The following is a 23018-nucleotide window of genomic DNA, read 5'->3' on the forward strand; positions in this document are numbered from 1 at the left end:
TACGAAAAATATTGGAACTTAAACGGTGTTGCAATTACATTTTGGCCATTTTCCCAACACTTCCTGCTCCTTAATTTCAACCATAGATTCCCAGATATTTGAGGTTCTTTAAAAACAAACAGGAAGCCGATATCCCATAAAAATGACGGACATATCGCTTGGCCATAGAAGTCTCACCAAACCCCAAAGCTAACCAATCAATTTTGAGAAGAACGGCGGGACTTCCTGTTACGTTCTTGTTAGCGCCCCCCCTTTTTGTGTTTCCCTCACTGTCAATCAAAATAGAAAAAAATCGACCCGAATTCACCGATCAACACAAGCCCGCCTTTGATAAAAGATAATAATGTTCGGAGTTTAGTTGATCAGATAATCTTTCGATTATTACAATTCACGATATGACTGGTACATAACATTTAACCCATCGAAGCATACAACCAACCGGTGAGTTTGTACGTTACAACCGATAGCAGGCTAGCTACGGCTTTTAATCTTTTGCAGGAGACCTATGCTAGGTAGTTAGCTAGTTAACAAAAGTAAACATTCAATCTGTGTCGAAATCCGCCTTGAAACATTGTCGCAAAGTTAGGGTTTGCAGTTTATTCTTCATCGACTGAAGTTTGTCTCTTTGCAGCATTTTAGGAGCGGCAAGCTGTGAGAAATGTAGTGTTTTGCTCAATTTTCCTATCTCTCCATGCTAGCGCCAGAGCAACGTTTGAAACAAGAGGAAATGGCTACCGCGGACGTGGAAGGCAGTCAAAGCGAATTCCTACAGCACGGCGGAGCCTCGGAAAACCAGGTACCCCAACGTTTTCTATCTCGTATTTCGACTCCTCCGAGCTACTACTGTGTGGTGTTTTTAGCTAGCTAGAAGTTCACACGTTTTAAATGTTGCAGGGGGTGTAAAGCTAGTATACTTCCGCCGCTGTGTTCCCCGCTATAACGGCCACCCACTTTACCCCTCTAGAACCCGCCCATAGTGGGTAGGACACAGCCCGTCACTTGGTCAGGTCGCTGATATTTAGCTCGTCTACCTGGGGCTAAAGGGGTACAGTGGGGAAAGGAGGGGTGAGTGGGGAAACCGAACAGAGAACGTGGGAATCTGTGCACCGGACTACAAAATATCTCCCCCACGCCCATGTTGTAGCGATTACGTATTTTGTCTAGCCACTCTAGCTCTATTCGTTGTATGAAATAAGGGACTCTTAGATGTTTTTTGTCTAGTTGTGGTGACTAGCTCTCGAAAACGATTATCCCTATGTAGACTGTTCAGCTGTTACTTTCGCCCACATTTGGCTCCATGTGAATTACAATTCCGAAGCTGTGTTATAACATTTAGAAACGCCAATCATTGCGTTCAGTGGTTTTCAAAACATATGCTAATATCCGCCTTATCTTTCATATCAGCGGGAAATTGTATTTAAAATAAAAAAAATATACTAACTGTAGCAGTTTTGCACAGATCGACAAGCTGTGTGTCTCCAGTTGATGAACTACACTTCATCTCCAGTCTTGCATACACACGTGTTCGTGGCCGCCTATGTCTCTTCTGTCTTTGTAAATAAGCGATGTAACATGGAGATATGCCCGTGTGGAACACAAATCCTATAAAAGTTGTGTAGTAATTTTAACCATTTGTTTAAAAACATTTTAAAAGTATTCCTGATATGAAAAAACGTACAGCAAGCGATGCGTGTTAATGTTTAGACTATCGTCGGGGCTCTTACCAAAACTCTCCTGTCAGAATATAATGTATTCGTCAATAGGCGCTGAATTGGGTAGATGCGTTACATGCTTGAGGAAGTTTGGATCCTTTCTTATCAAACCACTTAGCTACGCCATAGCCTGTATAGCGGATTCAGAAATATTTAGGTTCATGGTTGATTTCTCATTTTTGCCAAAGGGAAATGTCTTGATACTACTGTATTATTACTAGTCCAATGTTGTAGATACCTATAATATAGGATTGGATATCTATTTTAACAATATCCACAATAATTGTCTTGTCTGCTGACACTGTATTGTGATATCAAACCATACTGCATGCCATTTTGCCCTATTCACAGCATGGAGCCTGCACTCTGGTATCTATCTCTGTACCTCTAGCTCTCATCTCAGATAGTACAGAAATGTCATTTCCAAATCAATATTTTTGCTTCATATTCTTTGTGAACTACAATGCAACGGCGTAAGACTTATGGCCAATGCCGTCTGTAACTAGACCAACTTTTTTGCATTCCGCAACATTGAATCTGAGTAACAATTTATGAATGTGTGTCTTCTCTCTGTCAGACCACAGACATGACCGCCATCCAGCTAACAAGTTCAGACCGTTGGGAGTTGTTAACCCCGGTCTCGACCGGGAAGGATGCGCAGCAGGGAGTCGTCCACATTCCTAACTCTGGCATGATGACCTCTAACGGCCAGTATGTTCTCCCTATCGGGAACATGGACAGTCAGCCCATCTACGTCACAGCATCTGGTAACGACGGCTCAGCCAACGGAGTGTCCAGCATACAATACCAGGTAGTGTACTGTACACACACATGCATATACACTACAGGGCCAAAAGTATGTGGACATGCCTTCAAATGAGTGAATTCGGCTATTTCAGCCACACCCGTCGCTGACAGGTGTATAAAATCGACTACACAGCCATGCAATCTCCATAGACAAACATTGGCCCGTACTGAAGAGCTCAGTGACTTTTAACGTGGCACCGTCATAGGATGCCATCTTTCCAACAAGTCAGTTTGTCAAATTTCTGCCCTGCTAGAGTTGCCCCAGTCAACTGTAAAAGTCGTCTGTCCTCGGTTGCAACACCCACTACCGAGTTCCTAACTACCTTTGGAAGCAACGTCGGCACAAGATCTGTTCGTCGGGAGCTTCATGAAATGGGTTTCCATGTCCGAGCAGCCGCACACATGCCTAAGATCACCATGCGCAATGCCAAGCGTCTGCTGGAGTGGTGTAAAGCTCGCCGTTGTTGGACCTTGGAGCAATGGAAGCGGGTTCTCTGGAGTGATGAATCACGCTTCACCATCTGGCAGTCTGACGGACGAATCAGGGTTTGACTGATGCCAGGAGAACGTTACCTGCCCAAATACATAGTGCCAACTGTAAAGTTTGGAGGAGGAATAATGGTCTGGGGCTGTTTTTCATGGTTCGGACTAGGCCCCTTAGTTCCAGTGAAGGGAAATCAACGCTGCAGCATATGATGACATTCTAGACAATTCTGTGCTTCCAGCTTTGCGGTAAGTTTGGGGAAGGCCCTTTCCTGTTTCAGCATGACAAAGCCCCCGTGCACAAAGCGAGGTCCATACAGAAATGGTTTGTCGAGATTGGTGTGGAAGAACTTGACTGGCCTGCACAGAGCCCTGACCTCAACCCCCCCACAAACACCTTTGGGATGAATTAGAACGCCGACTGCGAGCCAGGCCTAATCGCCTAACATCAGTGCCCGAACTCACTAATGCTCTTATGGCTGAAACTGCAGCAAAGTTACAAAATCTAGTAGAAAGCCTTTCCAGAAGAGTGGAGGCTGTTGTAGCAGAAAGGAGGAACCCACTCCATATTAATGCCCATGATTTTGGAATGAGATGTTTGACGAGCAGGTGTCCACATACCTTTGGCCATGTAGTGTGTGTATACACATACATACACACACATGCACTTGCACACACACACCTCTGTTAGCAGAATGTCCAGTACCAGGTCGATTATCATGTTAGCCCTTACACACAATATTCTCTACACACAAATGCCGAACTCTCCCATGTCATCCCTCAGATCCACAACTCAGATGGAACTCTGGCAGGCTTCTCTGCACAGGGATTGGACGATGGCTCGGGCCAAATCCAGCTCATCCAGGACGGTAGCCATGGCAATATCGGAATCAGCATCGCCACGACGACAACCTCTGACCTCCTAACGCAGGCCGGGCATATGCAGCAGATTCAGGGCGTGTCATTGGCCGGGGGCACGACCTATAGCGGCGCGGTTCCCATGGGGCTGTCGGGGGGTAACATAACTTTCCTCCCTATCAACAGCATAGACCTCGAATCACTAGGGCTTGCCGGCGCTCAGACGGTTCCCATAGCAACGACGACCGACGGTCAGCTGATCATGGGCTCCCAAGCGCTGGAGGGGCAGGAAGGTGCAGCCAAACAGCTAGCGACCCTAGTTAGTGAAGCTAACGGTAACACAGACCTCTATGTGCCAACAACCTCATCATCCCAGCTGCCTGAGACCATCGACGGGACGGGGGTTCTGACCCAAGCTACTGCCGTGTCTGCCGGGGTTTCAGACCCATCCTCAGAGAACTACAACTCACACAACCACCTGCAGCAAATACAGGTCAGTCATATGACATAGAATTCCCTAGGCTTTATTCCCAGTGCCCTACACCACATATAACAGTCATATTACAGTGAGCCTTCATACAGGAAAAAAAGTTACTAGTCTTGTTTAACTTGTCTTCAGCAGGTCATATCATATTACTATGTATGTTGCTGTAGGTCCTCCTCGGGACACTGTTCTAAGAGCATGGCTGAAAAAAAATACCATGACTGAATTAAGTCTGTTTCATCCAGGTGTCCACTTCTCATGCCTCGTCCCTCTCGCAGCCCATCCTACAGCTGTCGGGGGACAACCAGGGGGCCCAGGGACAGGATCTATCCCAGTCTGGGCAGACGCTCCAGAGTGTCCAGCTCGTCAACCCTGGAACCTTCCTCATCCAGGCCCAGACAGTCACTGCTTCGGGACAGATACAGTGGCAGACCTTCCAGGTAGGTTGTGTGGGTGTGTGTTTATCTGTTTCACTACCGTACGTAGGTGTGTGGGATCATGCATGTGTGTAACTCTTTCTAACGCACTCCCTCTCAGGTCCAAGGGGTCCAGTCTCTGCAGGGCCTCCAGCTCCCCCAGGTCCAGGGGGGCCAGCAGCTGACTCTGGCTCCTGTCCAGGGCCTCTCTATGGGTCAGGGAGGATCCATCACCCTGCCTAACCTCCAGACTGTTACAGTCAACTCTATAGGACAGCCAGGGATACAATACACACAGGGAGAGGAGGCCGGCAGTCCTGCAGGTAGGAACATGCATATGTATACACACACACACATACATACAAACTCTCCATCTTTCTATTTCTTTCTTACTTTGTCTCTCTCTCTTTCACACACACAACTATCTCTCCCCACAGACATCCAGATAAAGGAGGAGCCAGACTCTGAAGAGTGGCAGCTGAGTGGTGACTCCACCCTCAACCCCAGTGACATCAACAACCTGCGTGTCCAGATGGATGACGAAGACATGGACATGTCCACTGGGGAGGGCAAGAGGTTGAGGAGAGTCGCCTGCACCTGTCCCAACTGTAAAGAGGCTGGAGGGAGGTGGGTTGGAAAGACACACACACAACATATTAACACAAATAAATATATATATATATATATATATATATATATATATATATATATATATATATATATATATATATATATATATATATATATAAAGGGTGGATCCTAGCTTTTAGCTCAGTGGGTTAATGTGGTCAAACCGCATTCTATACTCAGTAGGGTCCGTTTCTACCAAGACAATTCAAATTCAAATGACTGCAAGAAGTTGACTTTGTGTGTTGACCCCAACCCTCTCTCTTGTCACCACTTCCTCCCAGAGGGTCGAGTCTTGGTAAGAAGAAGCAGCATATCTGTCACATCGTGGGCTGTGGGAAGGTGTACGGTAAGACTTCTCACCTCAGGGCTCACCTCAGATGGCACAGCGGAGAACGGCCCTTCGTCTGCAACTGGATGTTCTGTGGCAAGCGGTTTACCCGGAGTGACGAGCTACAGAGACACAGACGGACACACACGGGTAGGAATACACACGAACACCATCTTCACTACATAACACACGCTTAACGCTCACCACACTTATTTTTTCACCACTCTCTACCTCTTTTTCTCCCTTTCATTTCTCTGTCCAGGAGAGAAGAAGTTTGTGTGCGCACAGTGTTCAAAGAGATTCATGCGTAGCGACCATCTGGCCAAACATATAAAGACTCACCAGAATAAAAAAGGTGTGGCTTCCTCCTCATTGTCTCCGCCCCCCAGCGACACCATCATCACCGCAGACGGAACCACCCTCATCCTTCAATCAGCTGCTGGTGCCCATGACCTCCTAGGCAATCAGGAGATCCCACTGCAGCTGGTCACTGTGGCGCCCGGTGAGGTCATGGAATGAGGGCGTGGCTTATAGACTGGCCAATAAACAGGGACCGTGTGGGCTTTTCTCTCCCATTTTTTTTTATATATGAATATATATATATACGTAAATATATATGACAAATATATATATATTTTAAGTAAGAGTTATCATGACTTTGTTTTTTATTTGCAGTCTTTTTATAGGCAGGCAAACAAATGACATTCAATGTTGTCTCTATGTACACACAAACAAAGATGCACACACACTCTCGCAAACATGAATACTCACTACGAAATGCCTTATTTTGTATCATACTGTTGTATAAAATGCTGGAGATGCATGTGTTTTTTAAGCTTTTGCAGATCATGTAATTGTGTTAGGATGCAGGGAATAGGAAAAGTGTAGTAGCCCTCTCTCTAGAGTGATTGATTGATTAATTGACTATATTGAATCATCAATCGCTTTCTCTAGAGTGGGTGTTTGTGTATTGAGAGACTACATGTGGCTTCATTAACTCTTCACCTGAAACGACAAGCATAACACCCTTTTAAGACCTTGTGAACGCTGTCATAGCCATGATATAACACTTTCTTTCTTTAAATTATAAAACACTGACGGAGTTTATAACAACCAATATCTGCATAATGTTAGACCTTTAATGTAGTGGTAGAGTTGGGCTTGCACATTGATTCTCCAACACATACCTTTTATAAGTTAACAATGTTCTGATCAATTAATGTTTGGATTGATTGAAACTTTGCTAACCAATAAAGTTATGTCTGTGTGGACACTTTTTATTTTATATATATATTTTATTTCCATGTAGATTTTTTTCCAGCCCTGTACCCCATGAAAGTGATGTGACCTCATGCTATTAAAGCTTGTGACATGCCCTGTAGTTTCAGGTGAAGCGTTATTAGTGGTTGGATTGATTTGGTGATAAGTTGGCCTTACATGCTGATCTAGGGTCAGTTTAGCGTTTACCCCCTTAATGTTTGAGGTTAGGATTTGGAGAGGGTAACCTGATCCTAGATCATCTGCCTGAAGGAAACTTTGACCCACAGCAGAATGTTTGAGTCATCAGTCTAGCCAACACGAGCACACTTGCAGTGCTTGCTCAAGTCAACTGCGTCTTCAGTTAAACTTGTTTTTTAACTGTTGTTGTTTTCACATTTGTGTTGTATAGTCACATTTTATATTCTGTTTCTATGACTAGCTTAGTCTGGGACTTGTCAGAAGGAAGCGTCTCATATCGGTTTCTACCCATGGAATTAAAATGAGTTAAAGGACACAGGTCTGAAAATCAACTCGATTTCTCAATCGCCCACCCAAAATGGTGGCAACATTTTGAACTTGCCATTTTTGCATTTCTGGAACAGCTGAGGTTCACTGACCAGTATATTTAACATTTCAAATGGTACATCAAATATGGCTGCTGGAGCACGCACCCACTGCAAGACATTTAGTGGAGTCCAATTTTCTACCCTTCTCCCAAAGTGTGTACTCGTTCACTCACCCTCATGGATTTAAATGGAACTTATTGGGAGTGGATTCGGGTGGAAACTTCGTCCAGACATTTTTCTACCAATCCAATGCACACATCTGGGTGAAGCGTAGAATCTGAATCGCAATATTCTACTCATTCGAATTCTATAATGTTCCCACTCTCTTGCTAGTTGCTACTCATTGTAAAGGAAACAATCATGCCATTATTATTTCTAAATGTTATTGTAATCTTTCCTTGTCAGTATGTGCATGTCTTAGCGTCCACTTACCTGTATATTATCTTCTATTCACATTGTTTATAGAAGCCATTTTCTTTAGATAAATAATTTTCTTGTATCAAAAGCTTTTTTTTTTTTAAGAAAGTGTCAAATTTTAATGTTACTTTTTGTAAAACCTTTTTTCAAATGGATCATAATTAAAGCCTGAATCCTTCCAATGACAGACTGTGCGTGCGTGCCTGTTTGTGTCATACTAGTTATTGTATGATAACAGCAAAGATGTTTCCTCTGGTTACAGCAATCTTTGGTTGCAGTACTTCTGAAAACAATAGGTGGCAGCAAAGCCATGTGTGGCAGGATTACCTTAATTGACATCCACGAAGAAGAACGGTTTGTTTTCAACAATGGTTTTTACGAAGAAGAAACTGCAGGTTTGTTGTAATAATTATGTTCTTGTGTCTTTAGCTGTTCGTTGCATTATGTTCTTGATAGGAAATTTAAATAAGAGGCAAAGACAGTAAATTTAGAAAACTGAAACATCTGTCACTTCATTGCACTAGTAAGAGTAAGTATCCTAGCCATGTATATGACTAAACCACATATTTTTATAACTAACCCAAGATAGACCAGAGCCTGTCGTTTCCAATGGTAGCAAATTAATCATAGAGGACAGAACAAGCATGAAGGGGGGCAGAGCCAAGCACGAGCTAGTGTGCTAAATGTCGCATATATTTGCATATTTCCGTTAGAGAACACCTACTCTGAAGTGCGCGTGTGCAATAACTCAATTTGCCTTTGTTCTAAACAGGCAAAGGGCAAAGTCTACAAAAACTCCACTCTGTTTGTTAGAGATTATAGTTTTGGAAACAGAAAACTGTATGGAGATGAATTACATAATTAGCAGAATTCCGGTCAAAATCTCCCACTGCTGGCATTTGGGCTTCACTTTTATACATCCGGTTAAATATCTGTCTCATTGTTCTGTCTGTGACTGAACAACCAATGGAAGGGGTTTAGTTATCATAATCTTTGACTATTGTTTTTTTCCAAGTTGCTACCTAGTAGTAGTGTCGTCTTTTTTTTTTTTTACCCGAGTTGGTTAAAATCGAATAATTGATTTCAAGACTGGGCTGAAAATCGTTCAGTTCGCATTTCGCTTTTCGATGGCCTAGGTAGACGATAGTGCATGGGTGCTAGATCTGCACTATCGGGCTCTCAAAACACTGAAACAGATTGTATTTATTTTATTTAACCTTTATTTAAAAATAGGCAAGTCAGTTAATAACAAATTCTTATTTACAATGACAGCCTACCGTCAGATACGGACATACCGCTTCATTATTAGAGTCCTACTAGGAAGACTACATTTCCGTTCTAGAGGACTGACATGAGTATGATGCTGCCCACTATGAAAGGCTTATTTTGTTTGAAAATAGGTGATGTGTGCTGTGTTCAGACTTCACGGATCCCATGAGATGATGCGGCGCACTCTACAGATGTTTAAATTTTTTTTTAATTTGAACTTTTATTTAACTAGGCAAGTTAGTTAAGAACAAATGATTATTTACAATTACGGCCAAACCCGGACGACGCTGGGCCAATTGTGCGCAGCTTTATGGGGCTTGCCAATCACGGCCGGTTGTGATACAGCCTGGATACGAACCAGGGTGTCTGTAGCACTGAGATGCAGTGCCTTAGACCGCTGCGCCACTCGGGAGCCTCACGCCTATTATTTACTATGCTATTGCCCTATTCGGACGGGTAATACTAAAATCGTTTCCCGAAGGTGTCGGCAAAATTGTGACGTATTTGTAGGCATATCATTGGAAGATTGACCATAAGAGACTACATAAGAGACTACATTTGTGTCACACGTGTCCGCCTGGTGTCCTGCGTCGAAATTGGTGCGCAAACGCCAGGTGCAAGTATTTTTCTATTTGATAGAGAGAAGTGACCAGGCTTCCACGAACGATATCATTGAAGAGATATGTGAAAAACACCTTGAGGATTGATTCTAAACAACGTTTGCCATGTTTCAGTCGATATTATGGAGTTAATTTGGAAAAAAGTTTGGCGTTTGGTTATGGTTGAAAAGCATATTTTGAAAATCTGAGATGACAGTGTTGTTAACAAAAGGCTAAGCTTGAGAGCTAGCATATTTATTTCATTTCATTTGCGATTTTCATGAATAGTTAACGTTGCGTTATGGTAATGAGCTTGAGGCTATAAATAGGATCCCGGATCCGGGTTTGCTAGTCGCAACTGGTTTTGAGTAACTATTCCTTCATTTGAAACTGACAGCTCTATTACACTACTGTGTAGCTGTGTTTACTATAGTTTTTATGTTGCACTACTTACAGTAGGCTACATACAGTAACTATGCTAGTTTCCAGTGACTATCCTAGTTTCCCTTCGAAACTCACTTTTCAACTATTACACTACGGTCTTGCACGGTGTGTAGCTGAGGTTACTCGTTTTCTGTTGTAGTTACAGTTAAGACAGTAACTATCCTAGTCTCCCCTTGAAACTCCCATTACAGCTATATTACACTGCTGTTTTTCACACAGTGCGTAGCTGGGTTGGTGCATGATAGTTTCTATTACTCTACTTTACAGTACATACAGTAACTATCCTAGCTAGTTTCATTTGGAAACTCACAACACAATTGCACTGAGGGTTTCAGTATATACAGTGAGGCAAAAAAGTATTTAGTCAGTCACCAATTGTGCAAGTTCTCCCACTTAAAAATATGAGAGACGCCTGTAACTTTCATCATAGGTACACTTCAACTATGACAGACAAAATGAGAAAAAAAATCCAGAAAATCACATTGTAGGATTTTTAATGAATTTATTTGCAAATTATGGTGGAAAATAAACTTTTGTTATTGACCAAATACTTATCTCAATACTTTGTTATATACCCTTTGTTGGCAGAGGTCAAACGTTTTCTGTAAGTCTTCACAAGGTTTTCACACACTGTTGCTGGTATTTTGGCCCATTCCTCCATGCAGATCTCCTCTAGAGCAGTGATGTTTTGGGGCTGTTGCTGGGCAACACAGACTTTCAACTCCCTCCAAAGATTTTCTATGGGGTTGAGATCTGTAGACTGGCTAGGCCACTCCAGGACCTTGAAATGCTTCTTACGAAGCCACTCCTTCGTTGCCCGGGCGGTGTGTTTGGGATCATTGTCATTCTGAAAGACCCAGCCACGTTTCATCTTCAATGCCCTTACTGATGGAAGGAGGTTTTCACTCAAAATCTCACGATACATGGCCCCATTCATTCTTTCCTTTACACGGATCAGTCGTCCTGGTCCCTTTGCAGAAATTCCGCCCCAAAGCATGATGTTTCCACCCCCATGCTTCACAGTAGGTATGGTGTTCTTTGGATGCAACTCAGCATTCTTTGTCCTTCAAACACGACGAGTTGAGTTTTACCAAAAAGTTATATTTTGGTTTCATCTGACCATATGACATTCTCCCAATCTTCTTCTGGATCATCCAAATGCTCTCTAGCAAACTTCAGACAGGCCTGGACATGTACTGGCTTAAGCAGAGGGACACGTCTGGCACTGCAGGATTTGAGTCCCTGGCGGCATAGTGTGTAACTGATGGTAGGCTTTGTTACTTTGGTCCCAGCTCTCTGCAGGTCATTCACTAGGTCCCCCTGTGTGGTTCTGGGATTTTTGCTCACCGTTCTTGTGATCATTTTGACCCCACGGGGTGAGATCTTGCGTGGAGCCCCAGATCGAGGGAGATTATCAGTGGTCTTGTATGTCTTCCATTTCCTAATAATTGCTCCCACAGTTGATTTCTTCAAACCAAGCTGCTTACCTATTGCAGATTCAGTCTTCCCAGCCTGGTGCAGGTCTACAATTTTGTTTCTGGTGTCCTTTGACAGCTCTTTGGTCTTGGCCATAGTGGAGTGTGACTGTTTGAGGTTGTGGACAGGTGTCTTTTATACTGATAACAAGTTCAAACAGGTGCCATTAATACAGGTAACGAGTGGAGGACAGAGGAGCCTCTTAAAGAAGTTGTTACAGGTCTGTGAGAGACAGAAATCTTGCTTGTTTGTAGGTGACCAAATACTTATTTTCCACCATAATTTGCAAATAAATTCATTAAAAATCCTACAATGTGATTTTCTGGATTTTTTTTCTCATTTTGTCTGTCATAGATGAAGTGTGCCTATGATGAAAATTACAGGCCTCTCTCATCTTTTTAAGTGGGAGGACTTGCACAATTGGTGGCTGATTAAATACTTTTTTGCCCCACTGTACATACTTACTGGGCTCTCATTTTTGATTACTTATCTAAAGCCTTTGATATAATTATAGCCCCAGACCCATTGACCGCTCTGTTTGGTACAGGTGATGGGAATAACCAGGATGGGAAGGCTGTCTCGCTTTGTACTCTATTAGCCAAAAGGCTCATATTGCAATTTTGGAAATTGGAGACTGTACCTACCTTTGAAATGTGGTTACGGGATTTAGGGAATGTAATACATATGGAAAAGATTCAATACAATACCTCCAATAGAAGTCCAATGTTTTACAAAATATGGCAGCCGATACTGGATAAATGGTCTAGTCCCGCTTCATAACTGGGTTGACGATCTGCTGCTACTCTGTGCTGTACTCCACTCAATATTTATTTTTGGCTTAACTACCCTGCTTGTAATGACTATATGCTGTCTTCCTATACATGTACCACCAAATAGGATTTTGTTTTATTTTGTGTATGTGTGAGTTAAGTTTAGTTTTGTCCTCTAAATTGGCCATCCCATTCAACAGTACAATGAATGTCATTGTTAGTATTGCTGTCTTTTTTATTCGATTTTTTATTGGAAAAGAATAAACATAATATTTAAAAAAAATGTTTTAAAGAGAAAGAGTGCCTCAGCATCATCTTCTCCTGCCAGCACTTTCATCACTACTTATATTGTGGCCAGCAGCATACCACCCTGCATACCACTGCTGGCTTGCTTCTGAAGCTAAGCAGGGTTGGTCCTGGTCAGTTCTTGGATGGGAGACCAGATGCTGCTGGAAATGGTGTTGGACTACAAAAATATCCCAATTCCCCAGGGCATTGATTGGGGAAACTGCCCTGTGTAGGGTGCTGTCCTTCGGATGGGATGTTAAACGGGTGTCCTGACTCTCTGAGGTCATTAAATATCTCATGGCACTTATCCTAAGAGTAGGGGTGTTAACCCCGGTGTCCTGGCTAAATTCCCAATCTGGCCCTAAACCATCACGGTCACCTAATAATCCCCAGTTTACAATTGGCTCATTCATCCCCCTCCTCTCACCTGTACCTATTCCCCAGGTCGTTGCTGCAAATGAGAATGTGTTCTCAGTCAACTTACCTGGTAAAATAAAGGATCAATATAAATGGTTGAGAGCTGGTCACCACTGAAACTGACCACAAACCACTCATTGCCATATTCAGTAAACCTCTACTCAATGTGCCCAAGAGGCTTCAAAGCATGCTCCTGATGCTGCAAAACTACAGCCTGAAGGTTGTCTACAAGCCAGGACCAGAGACACACTGAGCAGGGCAACAGCACAATGTACAGGCAGAGGCACTGTCTATCAGCGGCATGCCATCTGTTCAACAGATCAATCAGGCAGACTACTTAAACGTCACAGATCACTGCCTAGCCCAGATCAGGCAACACACTGACAAGGACGAACACCTACAGTCACTGAAGTCCATGGCTCTCACAGGTTGGCCTTCCCTGAAAGAGGAGACACCTTTCACAGTGAGAGAATACTGGACCCTTTGAGATGAGATCAGCGTGCAAATTGTTTCTTGGTCAGAAGGTCATTATTCCCAAATCCCTACATGCAGAGATTCTTACCCGCATACACTCCAGTCACATTGGAGGTGACGCAAGCTACCACCAGGCTCGTGAAACATTATACTGGCCAAACATGCAAGCAGAAAGTAAAGACTTTGTCAGCAGCTGTACACTCATGAACAGCAAAAATAAACCATGATGTCACACGAACTGCCCACAAGGGCCTGGAAAATCGTCAGCATGGACTTCTTCAGCCACAGACAAAAGGACTATCTTCTAATTGTTGATCACTACTCTGACTTTTGGGAAATTGAACTGCTCCCTGACTTGTCTGAAGAGACGGTAATACATCGCTCCAAGGCGCAGTTTGCATGGCAAGGTCAGCCTGACAAGGTCATCACGGACAATGGCCCACAATTCACTGCACAGTTCAAGCGTTTCGCCTCAGAATGGGAGTTTGACCACGTGACCTCCTCTCCAAGACAACCAAAAGCAAATGGCAAGGCAGAGTCAGCTGTCTATATTGCAAAAAAACCTGTTAAGCAGGGCCTTGCATGACAGCAACGACCTATGGAAAGCGATCTTACAGTGGAGGAACACACTCACCGAATACATGGACAACAGCCCAGTACAACACCTTCTGTCCAGACGTCTGAAGACTACCATCCCCGTAGCTAACAAGCTACTTGAGCCCTGCGTCATGGTTGGCGTCATGGACAAACTGCGTCACAGAAAGCAGCTCGTTAAGTGCTTCTACGACTGGACTGCTCGAGACCTACCAGAGCTGGAGGTGGGTGAAACGATAAGGATGAAACCGCTGCTGGGAGACCCACACAGGACTTTGGAGGCTGGGCACGTGCCTACAGAGAGTTGCACCACATTCTTACCTGGTAGATGTTGGTGGCTCCCTCCCTCTATCGCAATCGGGTGGATCTGCCCGTGGCAGAGCAGACGAACCAGAACACACCATACACTCACCTAGATGAGCTGGATCACAGTCCAGGTCTAAGGGTAAGGGGGTGCAGAATTGAGACATGAGCCAACTGAAGGTGAGGCTTCTACCTCACCAAGCTCTCCAGCTCGTGGCCCTAATCCTACCCCTGTCAGAGCCAATACTTACTGACGGGTGGGTCGCCTGTGCAAGCCACCGGACAAGCTTACTCTGTAAGCCACATATGTCAGAGTCAAGGCCCGCGGGCCACATCCGGCCCGCAAGAAGGTTTTTTACGGCCCCTGGGATGATCTTGATTTATTATTAGAACCGGCCCGCAGCAAGCCGGCAGCCCGCAGATCTTTTACACGCACCAATACTACATTTCCCACAATGCAAAGGTGACGCACCGAGCAGTAGGCTGCTTCATTTCAATATTTATTGGCACAGCAGTCGTCAGCATCACAGTAAAATTTACTTTCAGATACCCATCAAAAATGGCAAAACGGAAGGTGGATACTGAGAACCGGGGGTTTCAAACAAGGTGGGAGTCGGAGTATATGTTCACGAAGGTAGCTGGAAAACCTGTGTGTCTTCTGTGTGGAGAAAGTGTGGCGGTACTGAAAGAGTATAATCTGAGACGACATTATGAAACGAAACACGCGGACACACACGCGGACGCAACTGTCAAGGCCAGTTTTATTTTGGCAGAAGAGATCGCTAAATCAGCCCGGCCATTTACGGAGGGGGATTTCATCAAAAACTGCATGATTAAAGTTTGTGACGAAGTTTGCCCAGAAAAAAGGCAACTCTTTTTAAATGTGAGTCTGAGCAGAAACACCATTGCCGAGAGAGTAGACCAGTTGTCCATCAATCTAAAAGAGCAGCTTGTGAAAAAGGGAAAAGATTTTATTGCATATTCCTTGGCTGTGGATGAGAGCACCGACATTTCTGACATTGCCCAGTTGTCAATTTTCATCCGCGGAGTGGACTCCAACCTAAGCGTGACAGAGGAGTTTTTGGCTTTACGTCCTATGCATGGCACAACTACGGGGCATGATTTGTATGAAGAGGTGTCAAGATGTGTAAATGAGATGGAGCTGCCTTGGGAAAAACTCGTGGGTTTGACAACCGACGGAGCACCTGCGATGTGTGGACACAGGAGCGGACTGGTGGCGAAGATACGGGAAAAGATGCAAGAGGAAAACGCGACAGGTGAGCTGACAGCTTATCATTGTATCATACACCAGGAAGCGTTGTGCGGTAAAGCCTTGAAAATGGAGCATGTAATGAGCATCATCACGCGCACAGTTAACTTTATCAGAGCCAAAGGTTTGAATCACCGCCAGTTCAAGGCATTTCTGACGGAGTTAGAAACGGAGCATGGTGATTTGCCTTATCACACAGAGGTGCGATGGCTAAGCCAGGGAAAGGTGCTTCAAAGATGTTTCGAGCTTCGTGAGGAGATTTGTCTGTTCTTGGACAGCAAAGGGAAAGACACAACACAACTCCGAGACGAAATGTTTCTGTGTGAAATGGCTTTTCTGTGTGACATTACGAGTCATCTGAATGCAATAAACTTGCAGCTGCAGGGTCGGGATCGTGTCATCTCTGATATGTACAGTACAGTGAAGGCATTTAAAACCAAACTGACTCTGTGGGAGACGCAGATGCGGAAAGAAAATTTGAGCCACTTTCCCAGCTGCCAGACCATGAAAGAGAAGCTCTCTACCAGTGCGTTCCCGAGCACACAGTTGGCTGATAAAATAGGTATGCTTGCCGCTGACTTTCGACGCCGATTTGCTGACTTTGAAGCACAAAAAAGCAGGTTGGAACTGCTCGGTAACCCATTTGCTGTTGACGTGGAAAGCTCACCACCAAACCTCCAAATGGAGTTGATTGACCTCCAATGCAATGATGCACTGAGGGCAAAATATGCGGCAGTGGGTGCTGCGGAGTTCGCCCGTTTCCTCCCCGGCACAATGCCCCAGCTGCGCATCCAGGCTGCTCAAACGTTGTCTATGTTTGGCAGCACATACCTGTGTGAACAACTGTTTTCTTTGATGAACCTGAACAAAACATCACACAGAAGTCGACTTACTGCTGAACACCTCCACTCAATTCTGAGGATTTCTTCAGCTCAGAGCCTTACCCCGAACATTGATGAACTTGTGGAAAAGATGGGACACCACCAAGTATCACCCTCAACCTCAAACAAGTGAACATTACTGTGCAATCACATATTTAGAGTTTTTACTCAGTTCAAGTTTAAAAGTTAAAATTTAATATTTGTTTTCACTGCATGTTACTTCTCCTTAAACAAAGTGTTGTTTTTGATTAATAGATTTTTGCACTTTATTTTTTTGTATTTCAATCCAATTATATTTTAAAAATATTTCAGTTGAGTGGATGATAGAAAATTGCTATTATTGTTTTTTCTTTGAAGTAAATTTAGCCCACTTTTGCTAAAATAGAAAATATAGTCTACTGATGGTGCCTTGAATACCGGTTTCTTTCATTTAATGTTCATGTTATGGGGATATTTATATAAAGGAAATTTGTCTTTTGTGTCTGTTGAAAATTAAAGATTACTGACAGAGCCATAAGAAAATATTGCTTTATTTATCTGATCATATTGTAATATATTTGTTAGGTTTTCAGTAGGTTCAATTAGGTTCACTAGACTATATGCGTCATTTAAAAAATTTTCAATGAACATTCGAACAGTCCGGCCCTCGTCTTGTAGCTGATTTTTTTATTTGGCCCTCCGTCCATTTGACTTTGACACCCCTGCTGTAAGCAAAAGACTGTTAACTTGAAATTAAATAAAAAAAAGAGGAAGATGACAACTGAGGTAAAAAGAAAATGTCATGCTTTTTCAATTGTTATGACTTGTTTGTTAAGAACTTAATGTTATGTCGTTATGTTTGCACTTTCTATTTAAAAGGATGATGTTACGGAGTCTAGTTGATAGGTAATCGACTAGCCTGGACTGTTCCCCGGACTCCACATGTAGGGATTTGTACAATACTTGAACAAGGCTATTGAAAACTTGACAATGGTTTCCGTCTTTATTCCTTTATCCAACATATCATACTGAAACAATGTCTGGTGAGTATGCAGGCCATGGAAGAACCGGGACATTTTCAGCTTCCAGGAATTGTGTACAGGTCCTTGCGACATGGGACCGTGCATTATCATGCTGAAACATTGGGTGATGGCGGCGGATGAATCCCACGACAATGGGCCTCAGGATCTCTTCACAATATCTATCTTTGCATTCAAATTACCATCGATAAAATACAATTGTGTTCGTTGTCCATAGCTTATGCCCATACCATAACCCCACCGCCACCATGGGGCACTCTGTTCATAACGTTGACATCAGCAAATCGCACGCCCATATGCCGCCATACACGCTGTCTGCCATCTGCCCGGTACAATTGAAACTGCGATTAATCCGTGAAGAGCACACTTCTCCAGCGTGCCAGTGGCCATTGAAGGTGGGCATTTCAAATCAAATCATTATTAGTCACATGCTTACTTACGAGCCCCTAACCAACAATGCAGTTCAAAAAAAATACAGATAAGAATAACAAATAAAAGTAACAAGCAATTAAAGAGCAGCAGTGAAATAACAATAGCGATACTATATACAGGGGGGTACCGGTACAGGGTCAATGTGCGGGGGCACCGGTTAGTTGAGGTAATATGTACATTTGTCCACTGAAGTCGGTTATGATGCCGAATGGCAGTCAGGTAAAGACCCTGGTGAGGACGACGAGCACCAGATGAACTTCCCTGAGACGGTTTCTGACAGTTTGTGCAGAAATTCTTTGGTTATACAAACGCAGTTTCATCAGCTATCCAGGTGGCTGGCATCAGACGATCCTGCAGGTGAAGAAGCCGGATGTGTAGGTGTCAATGGGATTTATATGTTTAAATGAATGACTCGAATATTCCACCCTGTAACCATATGATTGTATGAAATTGATTAGAATCATGAGATTATTCTAATGATGTGTGTGGTTTTAGTCAGTAGAATTATATATCTGTGAGTGTAGTTTTTAGTCAGAATATAGGTATAACAATATATCTGTACAATATGTCTATTATAGTATCTTAAAAACAGACTCGGTGCTGACCTTGGCTGGGGGCCACTGAGAGTACTTCCCAGGGTCTCCCTATCTTGAGGGAGGACGGGGAGTGATTCTCACGGACTCCCCTAATCTTTGTCGGCTGGGTAGCAGGACAGTGTGTGCGTAGGATACCTAATGTTTGTGTGTGAAAGTATGTTCGTAAGAAGCCAGCATAAAATTAATGTTTTTGTACAACAGACCAGCGCTCTCGTGAATAAACCTTATTGACTATTTTAGCTGGGTTCCTGTCTGTTTTCATTTCAACCAGTATCTTACAAATCATGGTTAGCAGACTGAGTAGTTTAATTGAATTGGTTTATGAACATCGAGAACATAATTCTAATGACAGTAGGTTTTGGGCTAGCCTGGTTACACGTGGTCTGCGGTTGTGCGGCCGGTTGGACAATGTTGGTAGAGAAATTAACATTAAATTCTCTGGCAACAGCTCTGGTGTACAATCCTGCAGTCAGCATGCCAATTGCACACTCCCTCAATCTGTCGGATTGTCTTGTGTGCACATTTTAGAATGGCCTTTTATTGTCCCCAGCACAAGGTGCACCTGTGTAATGATCATGCTGTTTAATCAACGTCTTGACATGCCACACCTGGTGGATTATCTTGGCAAAGGAGAAATGCTGGGATGTAAACACATTTGTGCACAACATTTTAGAGAAATAAGCTTTTTGTGCATATTGAACATTGCTGAACATTTTTTATTTCAGATCATGAAACCAATGCTTTATATGTTGTGTTTATATTTTTGTTCAGTGTAGACCAGAATTGGTTTGCACTGGCTTTGTAAATTACAGCCAGCACTCTGAACAGAGGTGCTAAGTAGGTCTACCAGACAATCCTAATGGTCTGTCTGTGCCTTAAGGGATACTTCGTTTTTTTTGGCAGAAACCCTTTATCTACTTCATCAGAGTCAGATTAACTCGTGAATACCATTTTATGTCTCTGTGTGCAGTTTGAAATAAGTTGCTAGCTAGCTCAATGACTGGAAGTCAATGGTAACTGCTAGCATGATAATAGTAACATAGACTTCCAGTCATTGCGCTAACACTAGTTAGCATTGGCTCACGAAACTACCTCTAACTTCCTTGATACTGGACAGAGACATAAAAATGGTATCCATGAGTTCATCGGACTTTGGGGAAGTAGATAAGGGGCCTCATTGCCAAATTCCCAAAGTAAAATAAATTAGAACCTGCATATCACCTTTAAGTGAGTACATGGATTTATTTGACATTTCTCAATGTACAGTGCCTTGCGAAAGTATTCGGCCCCCTTGAACTTTGCGACCTTTTGCCACATTTCAGGCTTCAAACATAAAGATATAAAACTGTATTCTTTTGTGAAGAATCAACAACAAGTGGGACACAATCATGAAGTGGACATTTATTGGATATTTCAAACTTTTTTAACAAATCAAAAACTGAAAAATTGGGCGTGCAAAATTATTCAGCCCCCTTAAGTTAATACTTTGTAGCGCCACCTTTTACCTGAAATGCACAAGGTTCTCTACTCTGACAATTAATCCACACATAAAACGGCCAACCAAATTGTTTCTAGTCATCTCTCCTCCTTCCAGGCTTTTTCATCTTTGAACTTATATGGTGATTGGCATCTACACTTTCATAGTATTACCACGACAACCAGCAACAGTTTGTCTTTCAATCACCCACGTGGGTATAACCATTGAGGAGATGGGAGAGGCAGGACTTGCAGCGCGATCTGCGTCAGAAATAGAAAGGAGTTCTATTTTAGCCCTTGGCAACGCAGACACTCACGAGCAGTGTGGGTGGGTACAATAATTGAATAACATGGATTTCTACATTTATTTTGCATGCTCGCGCATGCCACGTGTCCGGTCTGGCCAGCATGTAAGTGTATGTAAACTTCCGACTCCAACTGTATCTCAGTATTAAAAGTTGTCTGTTATTAACCTTTTACACTTGTGGGAATTGGCCTATATGGAAAGGGCTACATTTAAATGTTTCATACAGAAGAAATATGCAAAGCATTGTAGCAATTGGAATGGAACAGTTTGGAGAATATGGGAAAGTTATTAGGCCAAAGTTGAGAACACAACAGTTCACCTGAAGACTGAATCCAAATATTACACTGTTGATTTTGTGCATTTGACATTCACTGTACTTTTTGCCGCAGTTGTTGATAAAAAAAATCTGAAAATATTCTGGAGACATTCAGTATGATAAGAATATTCCTGGAACATGTGTGGTAGGTGCAACATAAGACAAAAACATTACAAGGATTTGAGTAAGAGGGCCAAGTGGCCACACACCTCTCCAAAGTGTGCACAGTTCCCAAGTAATCTTTTTTGAGCAAGCACACTTGTAGTTGTTTTCTTTGGATCACAACCCAGCATCCCCGCCATCACACAATTGTGTGTTGTTGTTTACCCAAAAACCACCCATTTTAAATCGAATCTGGGTCAGGTGGAAAGCTTGTTCTATTGCCTACATGACTAGCTAAGTTATAAAATATGATCTCACAGTGTTAGTCTTTCACAGTGCAATTCAGATAAATGTTGGTGCTCATAGAAAGGAGTCATGAGTGTGTTCAGGTGCGTGTTCTGAAGCCAATTTTCTTCACAATAGATTAACAGGCTCATTCTGTTCAGAACAACCCAGGGTATGACGCCATGTCATTCTTGTAACTGTACATCAAGCATAGTGATCATAAACGTTGACACTGTATATGACATGAGTTTTGTGATATGGAAATGCGAAGTGCACATTTGGACGTTTGGATGTTTGGTTTGCTTCAATGACATCAAATCGGTATTTGTTATAATCCTGAACACCACATCTTTCAAAATATAGACTCCTCTTAATTTACAGCATTTCCCTCACTCCAATAACAAGAAATGTGCAACATTTTCCCAATTAGCGGGAGGGTTGGTGGCAACTTCTTGTCGTGTGCGGTGCTGAAGTTCAGAACGGCTGTCAGTCAAAACCCATAGAGCGCTGTGAAGCACAGAGCCTGAGCTCTGACATCATTTATAGCATGTTACTGTACAGCCACTGCGTTACATTTTCAACCCGTATACAGGTACGAGTGTAAAGGGTTACTAAATCACAGTGGGAGCACATCAAAGTTATGAACGGGTATTCATCATTTCTTTGTATTTGACCTTCTGTCATCTTCTATCCAAACCAGGACGCCATTAGAGGGCAAGGATATCATCAACCATAGGACAGGGCTGTTCCTGGATATTATCCTCAGGACTAATGCGTCTGCATGTACAGTGGGGCAAAAAAGTATTTAGTCAAGCCACCAATTGTGCAAGTTCTCCCACTTAAAAAGATGAGAGACCTGTAATTTTCATCATAGGTACACTTCAACTATGACAGACAAAATGAGAAAAAAAATCCAGAAAATCACATTTTAAATGAATTTATTTGCAAATTATGGTGGAAAATAAGTATTTGGTCACCTACAAACAAGCAAGATTTCTGGATCTCACAGACCTGTAACTTCTTCTTTAAGAGGCTCCTCTGTCTTCCACTCGTTACCTGTATTAATGGCACCTGTTTGAACTTGTACAAAAGACACCTGTCCACAACCTCAAACAGTCACACTCCAAACTCTACTATGGCCAAGACCAAAGAGCTGTCAAAGGACACCAGAAACAAAATTGTAGACCTGTACCAGGCTGGGAAGACTGAATCTGCAATAGGTAAGCAGCTTGGTTTGAAGAAATCAACTGTGGGAGCAATTATTAGGAAATGGAAGACATACAAGACCACTGATAATCTCCCTCGATCTGGGGCTCCACACAAGATCTCACCCCGTGGGGTCAAAATGATCACAAGAACAGTGAGCAAAAATCCCAGAACCACAGGGGGGACCTAGTGAATGACCTGCAGAGAGCTGGGACCAAAGTAACAAAGCCTACCATCAGCAAGGGCATTGAAGAAGAAACGTGCCTGGGTCTTTCAGCATGACAATGATCCCAAACACACCGCCCGGGCAACGAAGGAGTGGCTCCGTAAGAAGCATTTCAAGGTCCTGGAGTGGCCTAGCCAGTCTCCAGATCTCAACCCCATAGAAAATCTTTGGAGGGAGTTGAAAGTCCGTGTTGCCCAACAACAGCCCCAAAACATCACTGCTCTAGAGGAGATCTGCATGGAGGAATGGGCCAAAATACCAGCAACAGTGTGTGAAAACCTTGTGAAGACTTACAGAAAACGTTTGA

The 23018-nt window shown here is 43.1% G+C and overlaps 1 protein-coding gene across 3 annotated transcripts; it reads left to right on the forward strand.

The window, feature by feature from the left end:
* The first annotated feature begins 286 nt into the window (after nt 1–286).
* Nucleotides 287–8134, forward strand: LOC139373132 (transcription factor Sp3-like). 3 transcript variants are annotated; one of them, XM_071113265.1, is made up of 9 exons: nt 287–441; nt 699–796; nt 2290–2523; nt 3787–4353; nt 4590–4784; nt 4882–5083; nt 5198–5387; nt 5672–5868; nt 5981–8134. In XM_071113265.1, exons 2-9 carry the CDS (start codon nt 728–730, stop codon nt 6235–6237), a joined length of 1911 nt encoding a protein of 636 aa, XP_070969366.1. In that variant the 5' UTR covers nt 287–441; nt 699–727; the 3' UTR covers nt 6238–8134. The 3 variants fall into 3 exon arrangements, with proteins under 3 accessions (XP_070969366.1, XP_070969364.1, XP_070969365.1); XM_071113263.1 differs by lacking the exon at nt 287–441 and having other exon boundaries at nt 692–796; XM_071113264.1 differs by lacking the exon at nt 287–441 and having other exon boundaries at nt 692–796; nt 4623–4784.
* The last annotated feature ends 14884 nt before the right edge of the window (nt 8135–23018 follow it).

This window comes from Oncorhynchus clarkii, chromosome 18 (assembly GCF_045791955.1).
Source record: "Oncorhynchus clarkii lewisi isolate Uvic-CL-2024 chromosome 18, UVic_Ocla_1.0, whole genome shotgun sequence".
Taxonomy (NCBI): domain Eukaryota; kingdom Metazoa; phylum Chordata; class Actinopteri; order Salmoniformes; family Salmonidae; genus Oncorhynchus; species Oncorhynchus clarkii.

Bases quoted from the DNA above. Each gene is read 5' to 3' on its own strand.
- LOC139373132 (XM_071113263.1), top strand. From the start codon at position 692: ATGCTAGCGCCAGAGCAACGTTTGAAACAAGAGGAAATGGCTACCGCG. The intron at 4,785-4,881 runs GTAGGTTGTGTG...ACTCCCTCTCAG, and splicing joins TACAGTGGCAGACCTTCCAG to GTCCAAGGGGTCCAGTCTCT. The intron at 5,388-5,671 runs GTGGGTTGGAAA...ACTTCCTCCCAG, and splicing joins TGTAAAGAGGCTGGAGGGAG to AGGGTCGAGTCTTGGTAAGA.